This window comes from Arachis duranensis, chromosome 3 (genome assembly GCF_000817695.3).
Source record: "Arachis duranensis cultivar V14167 chromosome 3, aradu.V14167.gnm2.J7QH, whole genome shotgun sequence".
Lineage (NCBI taxonomy): Eukaryota > Viridiplantae > Streptophyta > Magnoliopsida > Fabales > Fabaceae > Arachis > Arachis duranensis.
The window spans coordinates 31,739,842-31,752,072 of NC_029774.3; the positions used below are offsets into that span (position 1 = coordinate 31,739,842).

General features: G+C 32.7%; 2 protein-coding genes across 2 annotated transcripts in view; one reads left to right on the forward strand and one right to left on the reverse strand.

Moving 5' to 3' along the window:
• The first annotated feature begins 2,100 nt into the window (after positions 1-2,100).
• Positions 2,101-3,342, forward strand: LOC107478544 (uncharacterized). Its single transcript, XM_016098681.1, has 3 exons — positions 2,101-2,191; positions 2,249-2,443; positions 2,537-3,342. The coding sequence occupies exons 1-3, from the start codon at positions 2,101-2,103 to the stop codon at positions 3,340-3,342; spliced, it is 1,092 nt and encodes a 363-aa protein (XP_015954167.1).
• A 4,916-nt stretch (positions 3,343-8,258) lies between these two features.
• LOC107478545 (class V chitinase CHIT5b-like) overlaps positions 8,259-12,231 on the reverse strand; it is a 4,394-nt gene continuing 421 nt past the window's right edge. The window contains exons 2-3 of the mRNA XM_052258232.1: positions 11,631-12,228; positions 8,259-8,672 (exon numbers count right to left, since the gene is read on the reverse strand). Of these exons, the coding sequence (XP_052114192.1) occupies positions 8,647-8,672; positions 11,631-12,228 (624 nt within the window). The 3' untranslated portion in view covers positions 8,259-8,646. The remainder of the gene's footprint in view (positions 8,673-11,630; positions 12,229-12,231) is intronic.

Sequence of the window (12,231 nt, forward strand, 5' to 3'; positions counted from 1 at the left end):
AGTCATCAGTTTTAACTAGATCCAGACGGTTGTTCCAACAGTTTTTGGTCGATAGTTATACAATGGTTGAGTCTGAGCGATTGCAATTTCATAGGTATAATCAAAAGAAGTTTCGAGTGCACAAGCTGAACGGTCTACATGAATGTCTGGTGCAGGGAGAGACAATTGCAACAAAAACTGGTAGGCGGGTAATACTCCCTGGTACATTTGCTGGCTGTCCGAGGTACATGTATAACTATTGTAAGGATGCATTTGCTATTTGTTGCTATGCTGGATATGCAAGCTATTTTATCACTATCACATGTAATCTTGAATGAAAAGAGATTAAAGAATGTGTATCTCCTTACTCTTTGAAACCTGAAGATAGGCCAAACATTATATGTTGCATCTTTAAGATAAAGCTTGAGGAGTTGATCAGTGATTTAAAAAAGAGTGATGTGTTTGGAAAGCCAAGAGCAAGTTAGTCAATTATAGTCGTTTACCTTTTTCCTTTGTATTTTATGGAACTATTTATTGAATTCTCACTTTTTTCGTCTTTTTGTTTTGTTTAAGTAGTTTCTACCGTCGAATTCTAGAAGAAGGACTTCCATATTACCACATATTGCTCTTTTTACATCCAAATGTAAAGCCACATAATTCACAAGACATCGATTTCCATATCTCTGCAGATATACCTGATCAGTCTCAAAACCCAATGCTATATTCTTTGGTTGAGAGATTCATGGTTAATGGTTTATGTGGTGTGCTTAATCCAAAGAGTCCATGTATGGTGAATGGAAAATGCTCCAAATTCTTCCTATGAGTCCACGAGCCAAAACCACGATAGATGAAGCAGGATTTCCCAAATATATGAGACCTGACAATAATCGAACAATCTTGAAGAAATATGTTTATCTTGACAATTGGTTTATAGTGCCCTATAATCCACAGTTACTAGCAAAATATGGTTGTCATATTAATGTTGAGTACACTTGTCAGTCGGTTGCCATTAATTATCTATTTAAGTATGTTCATAAGAGCAATGACTGAGTTACAACATCATTTTTCAAGGTTGATGATGGATCTGGTTCAGCTATACAGGTAGATGAGATACAAAATTATTATGATTGTAGGTACATTTCTGCTTGCAAAGCTACTAGGAAGTTATTTTGTTTTGAAATTCAGTATAAAGAACTGAACGTCATTAGATTTCCATTTCATCTTCTAGGTCAACAGTCACTAATATATGAAGATAATGATGCAATTGATAATGTTATGCAGACTGCTAAACAAAAGGTAAGCATGTTTATGGGCTGGATGGCTGCAAATAAAGAATTTGAGTTTGCACAGACTCTTAATTATGCTGAATTTCCTTCCTACTTTGTTTGGGACAAACAGAGTTATGATTAGAGATTGCGGAAGCAGAGTCAAGTCATTGATCGACTGTCACATATGCCTCAGGGACATGGAGAAGAATATTATTTAAGGTTGCTACTAAATCTGAAGAAAGGGTGCACTTCATTTGAGGATATAAGAACCATTGATGGTATTGTACACGATACGTAGAAAGAGGCTTGCTATGTGCTTGGACTTTTGCAGGATGACAAAGAATATATTGATGCATTAAAAGAGGCAAGTCTATGGGCTTCTTCCGATTATATTAGGAGACTATTTGTGGTCTTGCTAACATCAAATAATATGAGAAGACTAGAGTATGTGTGGCAGCAATGTTGGGCTTATTGCTCGGATGATATTATATACGAACTAAAGAAGATGTCTATGGAAAAAGGTTGGTATCGGGGTATTCTTACATTGATATACACAATTCTAATACATGTTGTCTTATTAATTTTGTACTATTCTTTTAAAGGATCTTTTGCTAACACTTTTCATTTACCCTTTTTTTTTGTAGAAGTTCATCTACATGATAACAAGATACAAAACATTTGCCTTACGAAAATTGAGAGAATTATGCAAAGCAACGGCCGTTCTTTAAGGGAATATCTAGAAATGCCATTTCCGGAGAATGTTTCTACCTTTGACATAGAAGATTTTGTGTTATATGACGAGTTAAATTTCGACAGAGAATAACTACTCACAGAATCAGTTCGGTTAATCACTATGACGAATCAAGACCAAAAAGTGGCTTATGATGAGATTATGGGTGCAGTACATGATTGCGTCGGTGGATTCTTTTTTGTTTATGGTTACGGTAGTACTGGAAAGACATGTTTATGGAATATACTTTCAACAAACATCTAATCCAAAGGTCAGGTTCTGTTGAACGTTGCCTCAAGTGGAATGTCCTCATTATTGTTGCCTAATAGAAGAACTGCGCACTCGCGCTTTAAGGTCCCATTAAGCATTGGTGAAGACTCGATTTGCGACATCAATCCTGGTTCATCGCTTGCAAGCCTCATCTCATTTTCGAAGTTAATAATTTGGGACGAGGCTCCAATATTAAGTAAGTTTTGCTATGAAGCGCTAGACAAGTATTTTAAGGATATACTCCGATTTGACGAAGGTTTCTGAGCAAATTTTCCTTTTGCTGGTAAAGTTGTTGTCCTTGGCGAGGATTTTCGACAAATTCTTCCAGTGGTTCCGTTTGGATCAAGTGAAGATATTATTCGTGCTTGCAAGGTGTTAGAGTTACGTCAAAATATGAGGCTCTCTAGAGATTATTTGAATTGCCATGATAAAGAGACCATGGATTTTGCTGCATGGTTGCTACAGGTTGGTGATGGATTGTTTGGGAACAATATAGCTGGGGAATCCAAAATACAAACACCTCATGAGTTTCTTTTAACATCTGAGAAATCTTCAATAGGCGATTTAGTTGATTTTGCCTTTCCTAATATGCTAAATTCACTGTCAAATTATGATTTTTTCAAGAAAAGATGTATTTTGTCTCCTACTCTCGATGTCGTGTCAGAAGTTAACACCTATGTCATGTCACTGATTCCTAGTGAGCACAAAGAATATTTGAGTTCTGATTATGTGTGTACAGAGGAAGGTAACATGGAAGCTGAACTATACACGATGAGTCCAGAGATGTTGAATTCGATTAATTTTTTAGGAATTCCACAACATAAGTTAGAACTCAAGTTTGGTGTTCCCATAATGCTGTTACGAAACATTGATCAATCAAATGGGTTATGTAACGGAACAGAGCTCCAAGTTTGGCGACTTGGAGATCATGTTGTGGAATGTTTGATTCTTATAGGTCGCAACGTTGGCCATGTTGTCTTGATTCCTCGCATGAATTTGGTCCCTAACAACGAAAAACTAGCAGTGAAATTTACACGTAGACAGTTTCCATTGATGCTGTCTTTTGTAATGACAATAAATAAGTCTCAAGAATAGACTTTATCCGTGGTTAGAGTTTATCTTCTGAGATCAGTGTTCACACATGGACAACTATATGTGGTTCTTTCGAGAATCAAGAACAAATCTAATCTCAAGATGTTGATCTTAGATACCGATGGAGTTTTCTCTAGACATACCATAAACGTCGTTTACCGAGAAGTATTTAGAAAATTAGGAATATCTACTTATTAAGTTATATATATTTAAATTTTTGTATTATGCTAGATTTGTTTGTCCCAGTATTTTTTCGGTTTGATAAATGATCCGACTTCTAAGGCTTTTCGTTAAATTATGTAAGCTTAATTTAACTCATCACATCACATGTAATATATGGCTTCATTTTAATAAAATATAACAACATAGGTAAAGGAAGCAAGTATTTAAAAGAACATGCATTCATTGTATCCGTGCTTGGCATGGGTGATAAAACTAGTAACTTCTCAAATAAGTGGGACCTATCAAGCCAAAGATCCCAATATGAATAAATATTTGGAGGAAACACTAGAACAATTAACCTTATTCTAGGGAGCAGAGGTCAGGCATATTACTTGAGAATTGAACAACCGAGCTGATGCCTTCTCTAAATTGGCCAGCACCAAGTCAGGGGCAACAATAGAAGTCTAATCCAAGAAACTTTCCACACCCCATCAAAAATCAAAGAAGTCGACAATTCAGATGCACTGATGGAAACAAACCCAAATCTAGGGTGGATGATTCCCATCATCGAATACCGTAAATTTGATATCCTCCCTAAAAAGGAAAAGAGGTGAAGAGGCTCATAAGGGACGCACAGAACTATACTTTGGTCCACAACGTACTCTATAAAAGAGGATTTTTATACCCTTAATAAAGTGTGTTCCAACCTCATCGACCGAAGAAGTCTTACAAGAAGTCTATAGTGGCATCTATGGAAATCACTTGGGAGCTAGATCCCTATCCAAGAAAGACTTGCAAACAAGCTTCTATTGGCCGACCTTACAAAAGGAGGCAGCCGACTTTGTTAAAAGATGATAGAGTTGCAAAAAATATGCCAAGGTAAAATACCTCATAGTTGGGTTGATTACTTTACTAAGTAGATTGAGGCAGAACCCCTGGCAACTATCACGGCCGAAAGAAGTCAGAAATTCCTCTACAAGAATATTGTTACCCGGTTTAGAGTCCTATACTCTATCACCACAGACAATGAAACTCAGTTTACTGACTCAATATTTAGAAATCTGGCGGCAAGCCTGAAGATTAAGCATTAGTTTACGTCGATAGAGTACCCTCAAGCCAATGGACAAACAGAAGCTGAGAACAAAGTCATACTGGCCGGGCTCAAGCGAAGATTATAAGATGCAAATGGTGCATGGGCCAAAGAGCTCCCCCAAGCCTTGTAGGCATATCGGGCAACTCCCTACTCAACAACTGGAGAATCCCCATTTTGACATGCTTATGGATAGAAGCCATGATTCCAATAGAGATCAATGAAGAAAGTCCAAAAGTGAAATTCTACAATGAAGTGGAAAACGTCCGATCTCAAATAGAAGAACTCGATCTCCTTCCAAAAGTTCGAGAACAAGCTCGGATAAGGGAGGAAGCATGGAAGCAAAGGATGACCATAAGGAAAAACAAGATAGTCATTAGAAGAAACTTCGCCACAAACAACCTCATACTAATCCAAAATGACATCGGCATACAGAAGTCGAGCGAAGGAAAGTTGGTCACAAATTGGAAAGGACCTTACAAGATCATTGAAGTCTTGGGAAAGGGTTACTTTAAAGTGTCTTACCTCAAGGGAATTGATGTCCCAAGGTCGTGTCATGCATGCAACATAAAGAGAGATTACAGCTAAGAAGCGAACCTTGTTCTCTAGTGTACTCTTTTTTCCGACTTCATGATTTTTTTCAGACAACATTTTTTTTCCTGAAGGGGGTTTGAATGAGGCATCACAACCAGGGCTATGAGTTACAATAGAAAGCTCTTAGTAGCTAAATAGTATTTATAAATCATTCTTTCAATAATGATAATTCATTATTTATTCCATTGATTACTCTACTAACACGCACTAATTTAAGCTTGGTAAAGTGCAAAAATTATTGCTCGACCTAAGAGGGTCAGCAAGATAAAGCGACAAGATCCAAATTAGTATAAGAAGTTACATACGCAGATTATGGCTAAAACCCGAGAAGCCACTCGTACAAAACAAGTCGGTAAAAGAAGTGGCTCCAAAATGAACCACAAAAGTAACTTAACAACAAATACAATCGACTTAAAAAAGTTGGCACTAAGTATTCAAAAATGGAAAAGAGAATTATCATAACCTACTAAACAGGGGACTCTAAGTTATCTGACCTTATAAAAACTCACTTAACATGAGTTATGGAAAGAGTCAATAACTTAGAAAACCATTCACAAATTTGAAGATGAATGTTATTTTGAAAAACATTTTGTCAACATGCAAGTCAAAGCTATGAAAACACTTATAAATAACAATAAGTGTAGCAAAAGCTACAACGTTTCAAAAAGCCCTCAAAAGGGTCGAATCCATCAATAAAGAGTGTCTCAAAAATTTAACCAAACTAAACTATTACAAAATAAAAGTATTCACACAACCCATAGATTTTCAGACCGTCAAATATCAAGAAATGAAATTAAGAGAAAGGATACAATTCAGCAGAAGTCATGTTGGAAGCTTCTTCAGGTTAAGCAGAGGAGATAGGGAAAGTCTTTTCAAGTTGGGTTGGAGAAAAGGAGGGTTCTTTGTCTATTTAAGTTGGAAAGCTTTGGGAAGCTTCCTCAACCCGAGCTCCTGATGTCTTGGGATTTTTTGAAGGGATGTCATCATCAACGAGAGGAACGATTTTTCCATCAATCACAATCATCTCGGGATTAAGAGAGAGATCCACATCGGGAGCAACAATCCGGAACTGAGCTTTTAATTTCTTGGTCATTTCATCTATACCTTGGGAAATTGACTCTTCCATATTAACATATCCCTCTTTCAATCTGGCGACTTTATCCACCAAATCCAGTTTCTCCTCAAAAACTCGAGTGTAACTCTCCTCAATCTTCTTTTTTTAACCTTTTGCCATGACACAGGGAGCTTCAGCATGCTTTGCCCTCTCTCAAAGCTTTAAAAGGTCAGAAATAAAAGTTTCCTTCTCCTCCTTCAACTCCTACTTAGAATCCCGCAAAGATGCCACCTCAGCTTGCAAGTCCGTCAAAGTTCGCTGAGTGGCACCAAAGGGAGTCTCTTCAAGATGTCTTAGTAAAAGCATAACAAATCTTGGCCATCCCGATTCCACCTTGGGATGAAACTTGAAGGTGATTTTTTTATAGAGACATCGTCTATACTAATAAAAATGTGTGGAAGGACGTATTTTTCACAAAAAATCACAGCATCAAATCTCTGTTCATACACACTTCTAGACTTGGAAGTCTTATGTTTTTTTCGATTTCGGCTAAGGAAAAGGAGGAACGTGAAGAGGAGTAAGATGAGGAGGAGGAGTAGGATCAGAAAGAGTCTTAATTAAGAAAGAAGGACCTGAGTGTGACTTGGAAGGAGAGGAGAGGTCACCCGACTTACCGACCTCTTTCAATTGAATAACTCAGGCAACATCATTCCTTTTGGCTTGGCATAGGGTTGTTAGAGAATTCAATCCACTAGTCATCCTTTTTGCAAAATCAAGTATCAATGTCGGATTACATAAGCATAATAAATATCAATAAAAATGTATCTACAAAATGCAAAGAAAGTACTACCTAGCTTAGTACGCATGTAGCTCGGTTTTTTTACCAGAAACTTCTTGGTATCAAGGTTAGGAGCTCGACCCAAATACTCTTGGAACAGGGTGATTATACACTCCTCTACATCATCTAAATCCTCTAAGTTGTATTTTATAATTGTGGAAAACTCCTCCTAATAAAGGTTAAAAAGGGCTTTGTCTCTTTCATTCAGAAATAAAGATTGGACACCCTCAACCGATCGAATCTTGAAAAATAATTTTTGAAATGATAGAAAGAAATCGTTAAAAATAGAAAAAAAATCTTCCTTCGTTGAACAACTCATAAGAAAATCCAGCCCTATTTTTTGAAACTGAAGGGTTTGGTGAGTTGAAAAAGCTAAAAGAAAACTTTGGAGGATAAGGGTAAGTCGAGTTCTGGACTTATTAGCTGATAAATTTTTAGAAAACACAAGAATTAGGATGGAGTTAAGAAGGGGTAACTTTACAAAGATAGAGAATTTTAGATTCAAAATCAGAAAAATGGAGATTCACCACAGCTTAGTAAAAAAGTACTCATACATGTAAATAGAATGACATTCTGACTTGTCAAGTCGGGAAAAGATAATTCTCTCATCGGGATCAGCAACCACAATCTCATATCTATCCTCATCCTCCTGACATAGCCTATGTTATCTACGAAAAGTTTAAGCATATTTGTTATCAATTACAGGAATAGCAAAATACACTATAATATTTACCCAATCTATGTCAAATAGAATTTTAAAAGACATGTTGAGTATTACTAAATGAGACATACAGTTATACCTACAATACAACAAAAAAAATCATCACAACAAATCAGAAAAACGGGTATAACAACACAAACATTCAAGCAAACTCCCAAAAAATCGGATCATATTCAACAACATAAAAGAATCCCATAATTCTTAAAGCATGTTGCAAATCAAGCAATCAAACCACATTATTAATTCGTTGTTCAAAATATCTATTGCAATATTGTTTGGTTTAGTTGTGGTTATACACACCATTAGTTCGTTGTTCAAAATTGCCGCAAAACAATATCACCTCGACAGGAGGCCGTTCTGGTAGTGCCACTAATAATAATAATTAAAAATAGATTAGTGAAAAAGTAATTTTAATAATTGTAATAAAAGCATGCAATATAATTTACGATTACCAATATTATTTCTTTAAATATCAATATGAATTACAATTGTTTGATTAATATAATTATCCGATACAAGATACTCGTATTATACCTTGTTAAACAAATTGCTAAAATGAAAAAGTCACTTGAGCATCTCCGCCAGTCAAACCCTAATTATTGTTATAAATAAGTAAAGCCGACTGCTCTGCTTTGGTGGCTATAGCCAATCATAATGACATGATGATATGATGATTCCATGACCTGTTTAACTTGAATGGATGTTACCATGCGATCTGATTATATATTGGACATCATTTATTCAATGAATGGTTGAACTGTTACAACTTTGAACCTTCCCACAATTCAAGACAAGGCGAATCATAACACAAACAATGAAATCAAGTTTTAAACCTTCATTCTTATCATTCATGTAATTATCCAGGCTTTCGAAGCTGCAAGTTACCAAAAAGTATGTATTACGTTCGTTAGCTTTCGCAGTACAGATAAGTAAATGCATTAACGTCTTAAGGGGATAAAAAAGCACCATAAATGTTATTCATATAAAAATTTGGCTTAAACAAATTTTGCTATTTTTAAAATATATATTTTGGTCTTATTTTCTATTTTTTTTTCTAAGTTATGCTACGTGACCAAATTATTTTGATAATTAAATTTAATCAAGCTGATCCAATAATTTATTGGCATAATAAAAATCAATTGAAAAAAGAAGAAACACATAAAAATAAGAAAAAAAAACTTGGTTAAATTTGGCTATAAAAATTAATTTATTTACCTAACATTTTTTAGTTCTTTAGGTTTAGTAGTTACTAAATTTAAATTTTGCTATTTACTGCTAATTCGTGCTATCATATACTTTAAATATTTGAGTAGTCATTTGTCACTTATTAATAAAAGTGAGAGATATTTTTTGTGAACGTGTTCAGAAATTAGAAATCATTTTGGTAGTTTATCTTTTATTTTTATGTTTTATATTTTCTGTTATTAAAATTTTATGAAATAAAAATTAAAAACAAAAATTTATTATTATTTTGGAAGTTCTCTTATTCATAAAATTTAAAAGAGAAAATTTCACTTCCCTCCTCTGCGAGATATTAAAATGACACTTCCCTCTCCTCTATTTTATAAATGTACATTCTCCTCTCTTCTAACTTTTAAAAAACCTCATCTTTAATCCATTTTAAACTTTTTGTATTAACTAATATTAATTTTATCCATTTTTAAGAAAAAAATTATTTTTTAAAAAAATACCCATTAAAAAAATTTTTATTTTTTATCATTTATCCTTTAATAAATTATTCTTTTATTATTGATTAAATTGTATTTTAAAAAAAATTTAACAATTATATTATTTTTTCTAAAATAACCTTCAATAATATTTTAATTATTAAATTATAATTTTACCAAAATTTTTGTTAACAATTTTTTTATATTTTACTATTAATTTTTCAATATCAATATATATTAATTATTATACATATTAACAATGATAAGATTTTTTATTTAATGTTTAAATAATATACATTGATATTGAAAAATTAATAGTAAAATATAAAAAATTGTTAACAAAATCGTGGTAAGATTTTTTTTATTTAATGTTAAAACAATATATATTGATAACAAAAATTAATAAAAAATATAAAAATAATTGTTAACAAAAATTTTAGTAAAATAACACTTTAATTATTAAAAAGTTATTAAAGGGTAGGTATCTTAGAAAAAAATAATTTAATTATTAATTTTTTTGAAAATATTTTGGTAAAAATACAATTTAATCAATAAAAGAATAATTTATTAAAGAATATTTGGTAAGCAAAATTTAATGATAAAATATATTTTAGTAAACAAAATTTAATGATAAAAAATAAAATTTTTATTAATGGGTATTTTTTCAAAAAATAATTTATTTTTTTAAAAATGGATAAAGTTAACATTAGTTAATACAAAAAATTTAAAATAGATTAAAGAGGAGGTTTTTTAAAAGTTAGAAGGGAAGAAAATTTATATTTATAAAATAAAAGAGAAGAAAATGTTATTTTAGCATCTAACAGAAGAGGGGAGTAAAATTTTCTCAATTTAAAAAGTAGAACACACTAAAAATATTTATAAATCGAAACCCAAGGGGAATATTTTCAATACTTTTCCATTAATCAGAGAAATTGGTTTAAAAGATATAAAATATTGTATACTATACAATAACAGCTTTCATATTCACACTATTGTGTACCTGTTATGCACCCTTATTTTGTTGTATGATTTGAGGTAAGGATAACAAGAAATAAAATCACTTCCCAACAGGAAAAGAAAGATCAACCTTTTTTTATTGCTTTTGATGGTTTTAATTTAAACTTAACATACATGAATCAAATGCAAAGAAAAAGAGTTTAGTTTTGGGATTTTTTTTTTTAAATGTGACTTTCAAAGTTAATGTAATAATACCTTAAACCAACTTTAAAATTTTTAAAAATTTTAATCAAATACTTTAATCTTTTAAAAAATTAATTACCAAATCAATCTTTAAAATTTATTTTAATTAAACAATAACTAAAAATGAGTTATAGATCAAATAATATAGTTTTTTTTAATAAACGATTTATCAAATATAAAAATTATTTATAAAAAATAATATTTTTTTAGTTATTTTTATTGTATTCTATAATATTTTGAGAATATTTTTTACGTTATAAAAAATGAGTATAATTTTGTCAGTGTATTAAAAAATTAGAGACAATTTTAATAATTTATCATATAAATAAATATATGTAGTTTTTTTGTGGTGCAGCAAGGGACTAATTTGTCACGTGACACTCAATAATCATGTGGCGACTTAACGGTTTACATAACAAAATTGAAAATTGTCCTTTTGACAAAAAAAAAAAAACAAAAAAAACAAAATTGTCCTTACTAATTGACAACAAAATTAACGTCGGATGTGCATTGTATAACAAAGATAATTGTCAGGGACTGATTTTTGAAATTAAATTTTTTGAGACTAAATTATCATATTAAAAAAATTCTTAACGACTAATTTGACGTATTACTCAACTTTAATTTATCAACACAATATTTCTTTCATTTCAAAATAATTTACTAATAAACTATTAGTTGAATAATGTTATTTATTTATTATTGGTATTAGTATTTCTTTTGTTGATGTTATTGTTTTAAAATTAAAAAATATTAAAAAATTATCAAAATTTATTATTTTTTTGTTATTTTTAATTATAATTTAATTATTATATTTTATTTTATACTTTTAAATATTAATGATTAAACAAAAATAATAAATTCTAATAATATTAAGCATCCTTCTAAAATTAATTTGCCGTTGTGTTGGTTTTCAAGTTTGTGTTTTTTTTTTTTTTCACTTTAATTTGCAACACAGTATATACCTTGCTCAGTAATCTTCCAATCACGATCAAAGCCAGCAGCCCAGAAGAAATATCCACGAAGTCCCAGAGCCTGAGCAAACCCAATCTTCACGGTCACTGTCATTGGGTCATCGTACCCGACCCATGACGTTCCCGCGTACGAATACGCCGACACCGTATCTGGATCGTACACGACGGTGGCATCACTTTCCTTATTAAACACCTCAATCTGAAAATAAGGCACATCCCCACCGGATTCGGGTTTTATCCCAATAGCTGCTGCTCCGATTTCAGTCACATTCGGGTCAAGTAGGGTCCACTTCTTCCCATAAAGGGGCAAACCCATAACCACCTTCTTCGGGCAGATCCCAGCCCGAATCCATGACCGAAGCCCGTAAACAGCATTTACGTTCCCTTTCGGGTCGAATAACGCTGCTGGAGCTCCGGTATCGTTGTTCCACGCTCCGTGGAGGTCGTAGCTCATGACGTTGATAAAGTCAAGGGTCTTATTCATAGCGATCACCGGGTACGACGGCGCCGGACCGGCGGCGAGGATGAAGTCACTGGCGAAGTAGACGGCGGCTGTTAGGAGAAGCGGCGGACGGCCGGTAAGCTCTGACTC

Coding starts and splice junctions, on each gene's coding strand:
- LOC107478544 (XM_016098681.1), top strand. CDS start 2,101: ATGACGAATCAAGACCAAAAAGTGGCTTATGATGAGATTATGGGTGCA. Junction 2,192..2,248: donor CTTTTTTGTTTATGGTTACG/GTAGTACTGGAA, acceptor TCTAATCCAAAG/GTCAGGTTCTGTTGAACGTT. Junction 2,444..2,536: donor GGACGAGGCTCCAATATTAA/GTAAGTTTTGCT, acceptor TTGCTGGTAAAG/TTGTTGTCCTTGGCGAGGAT.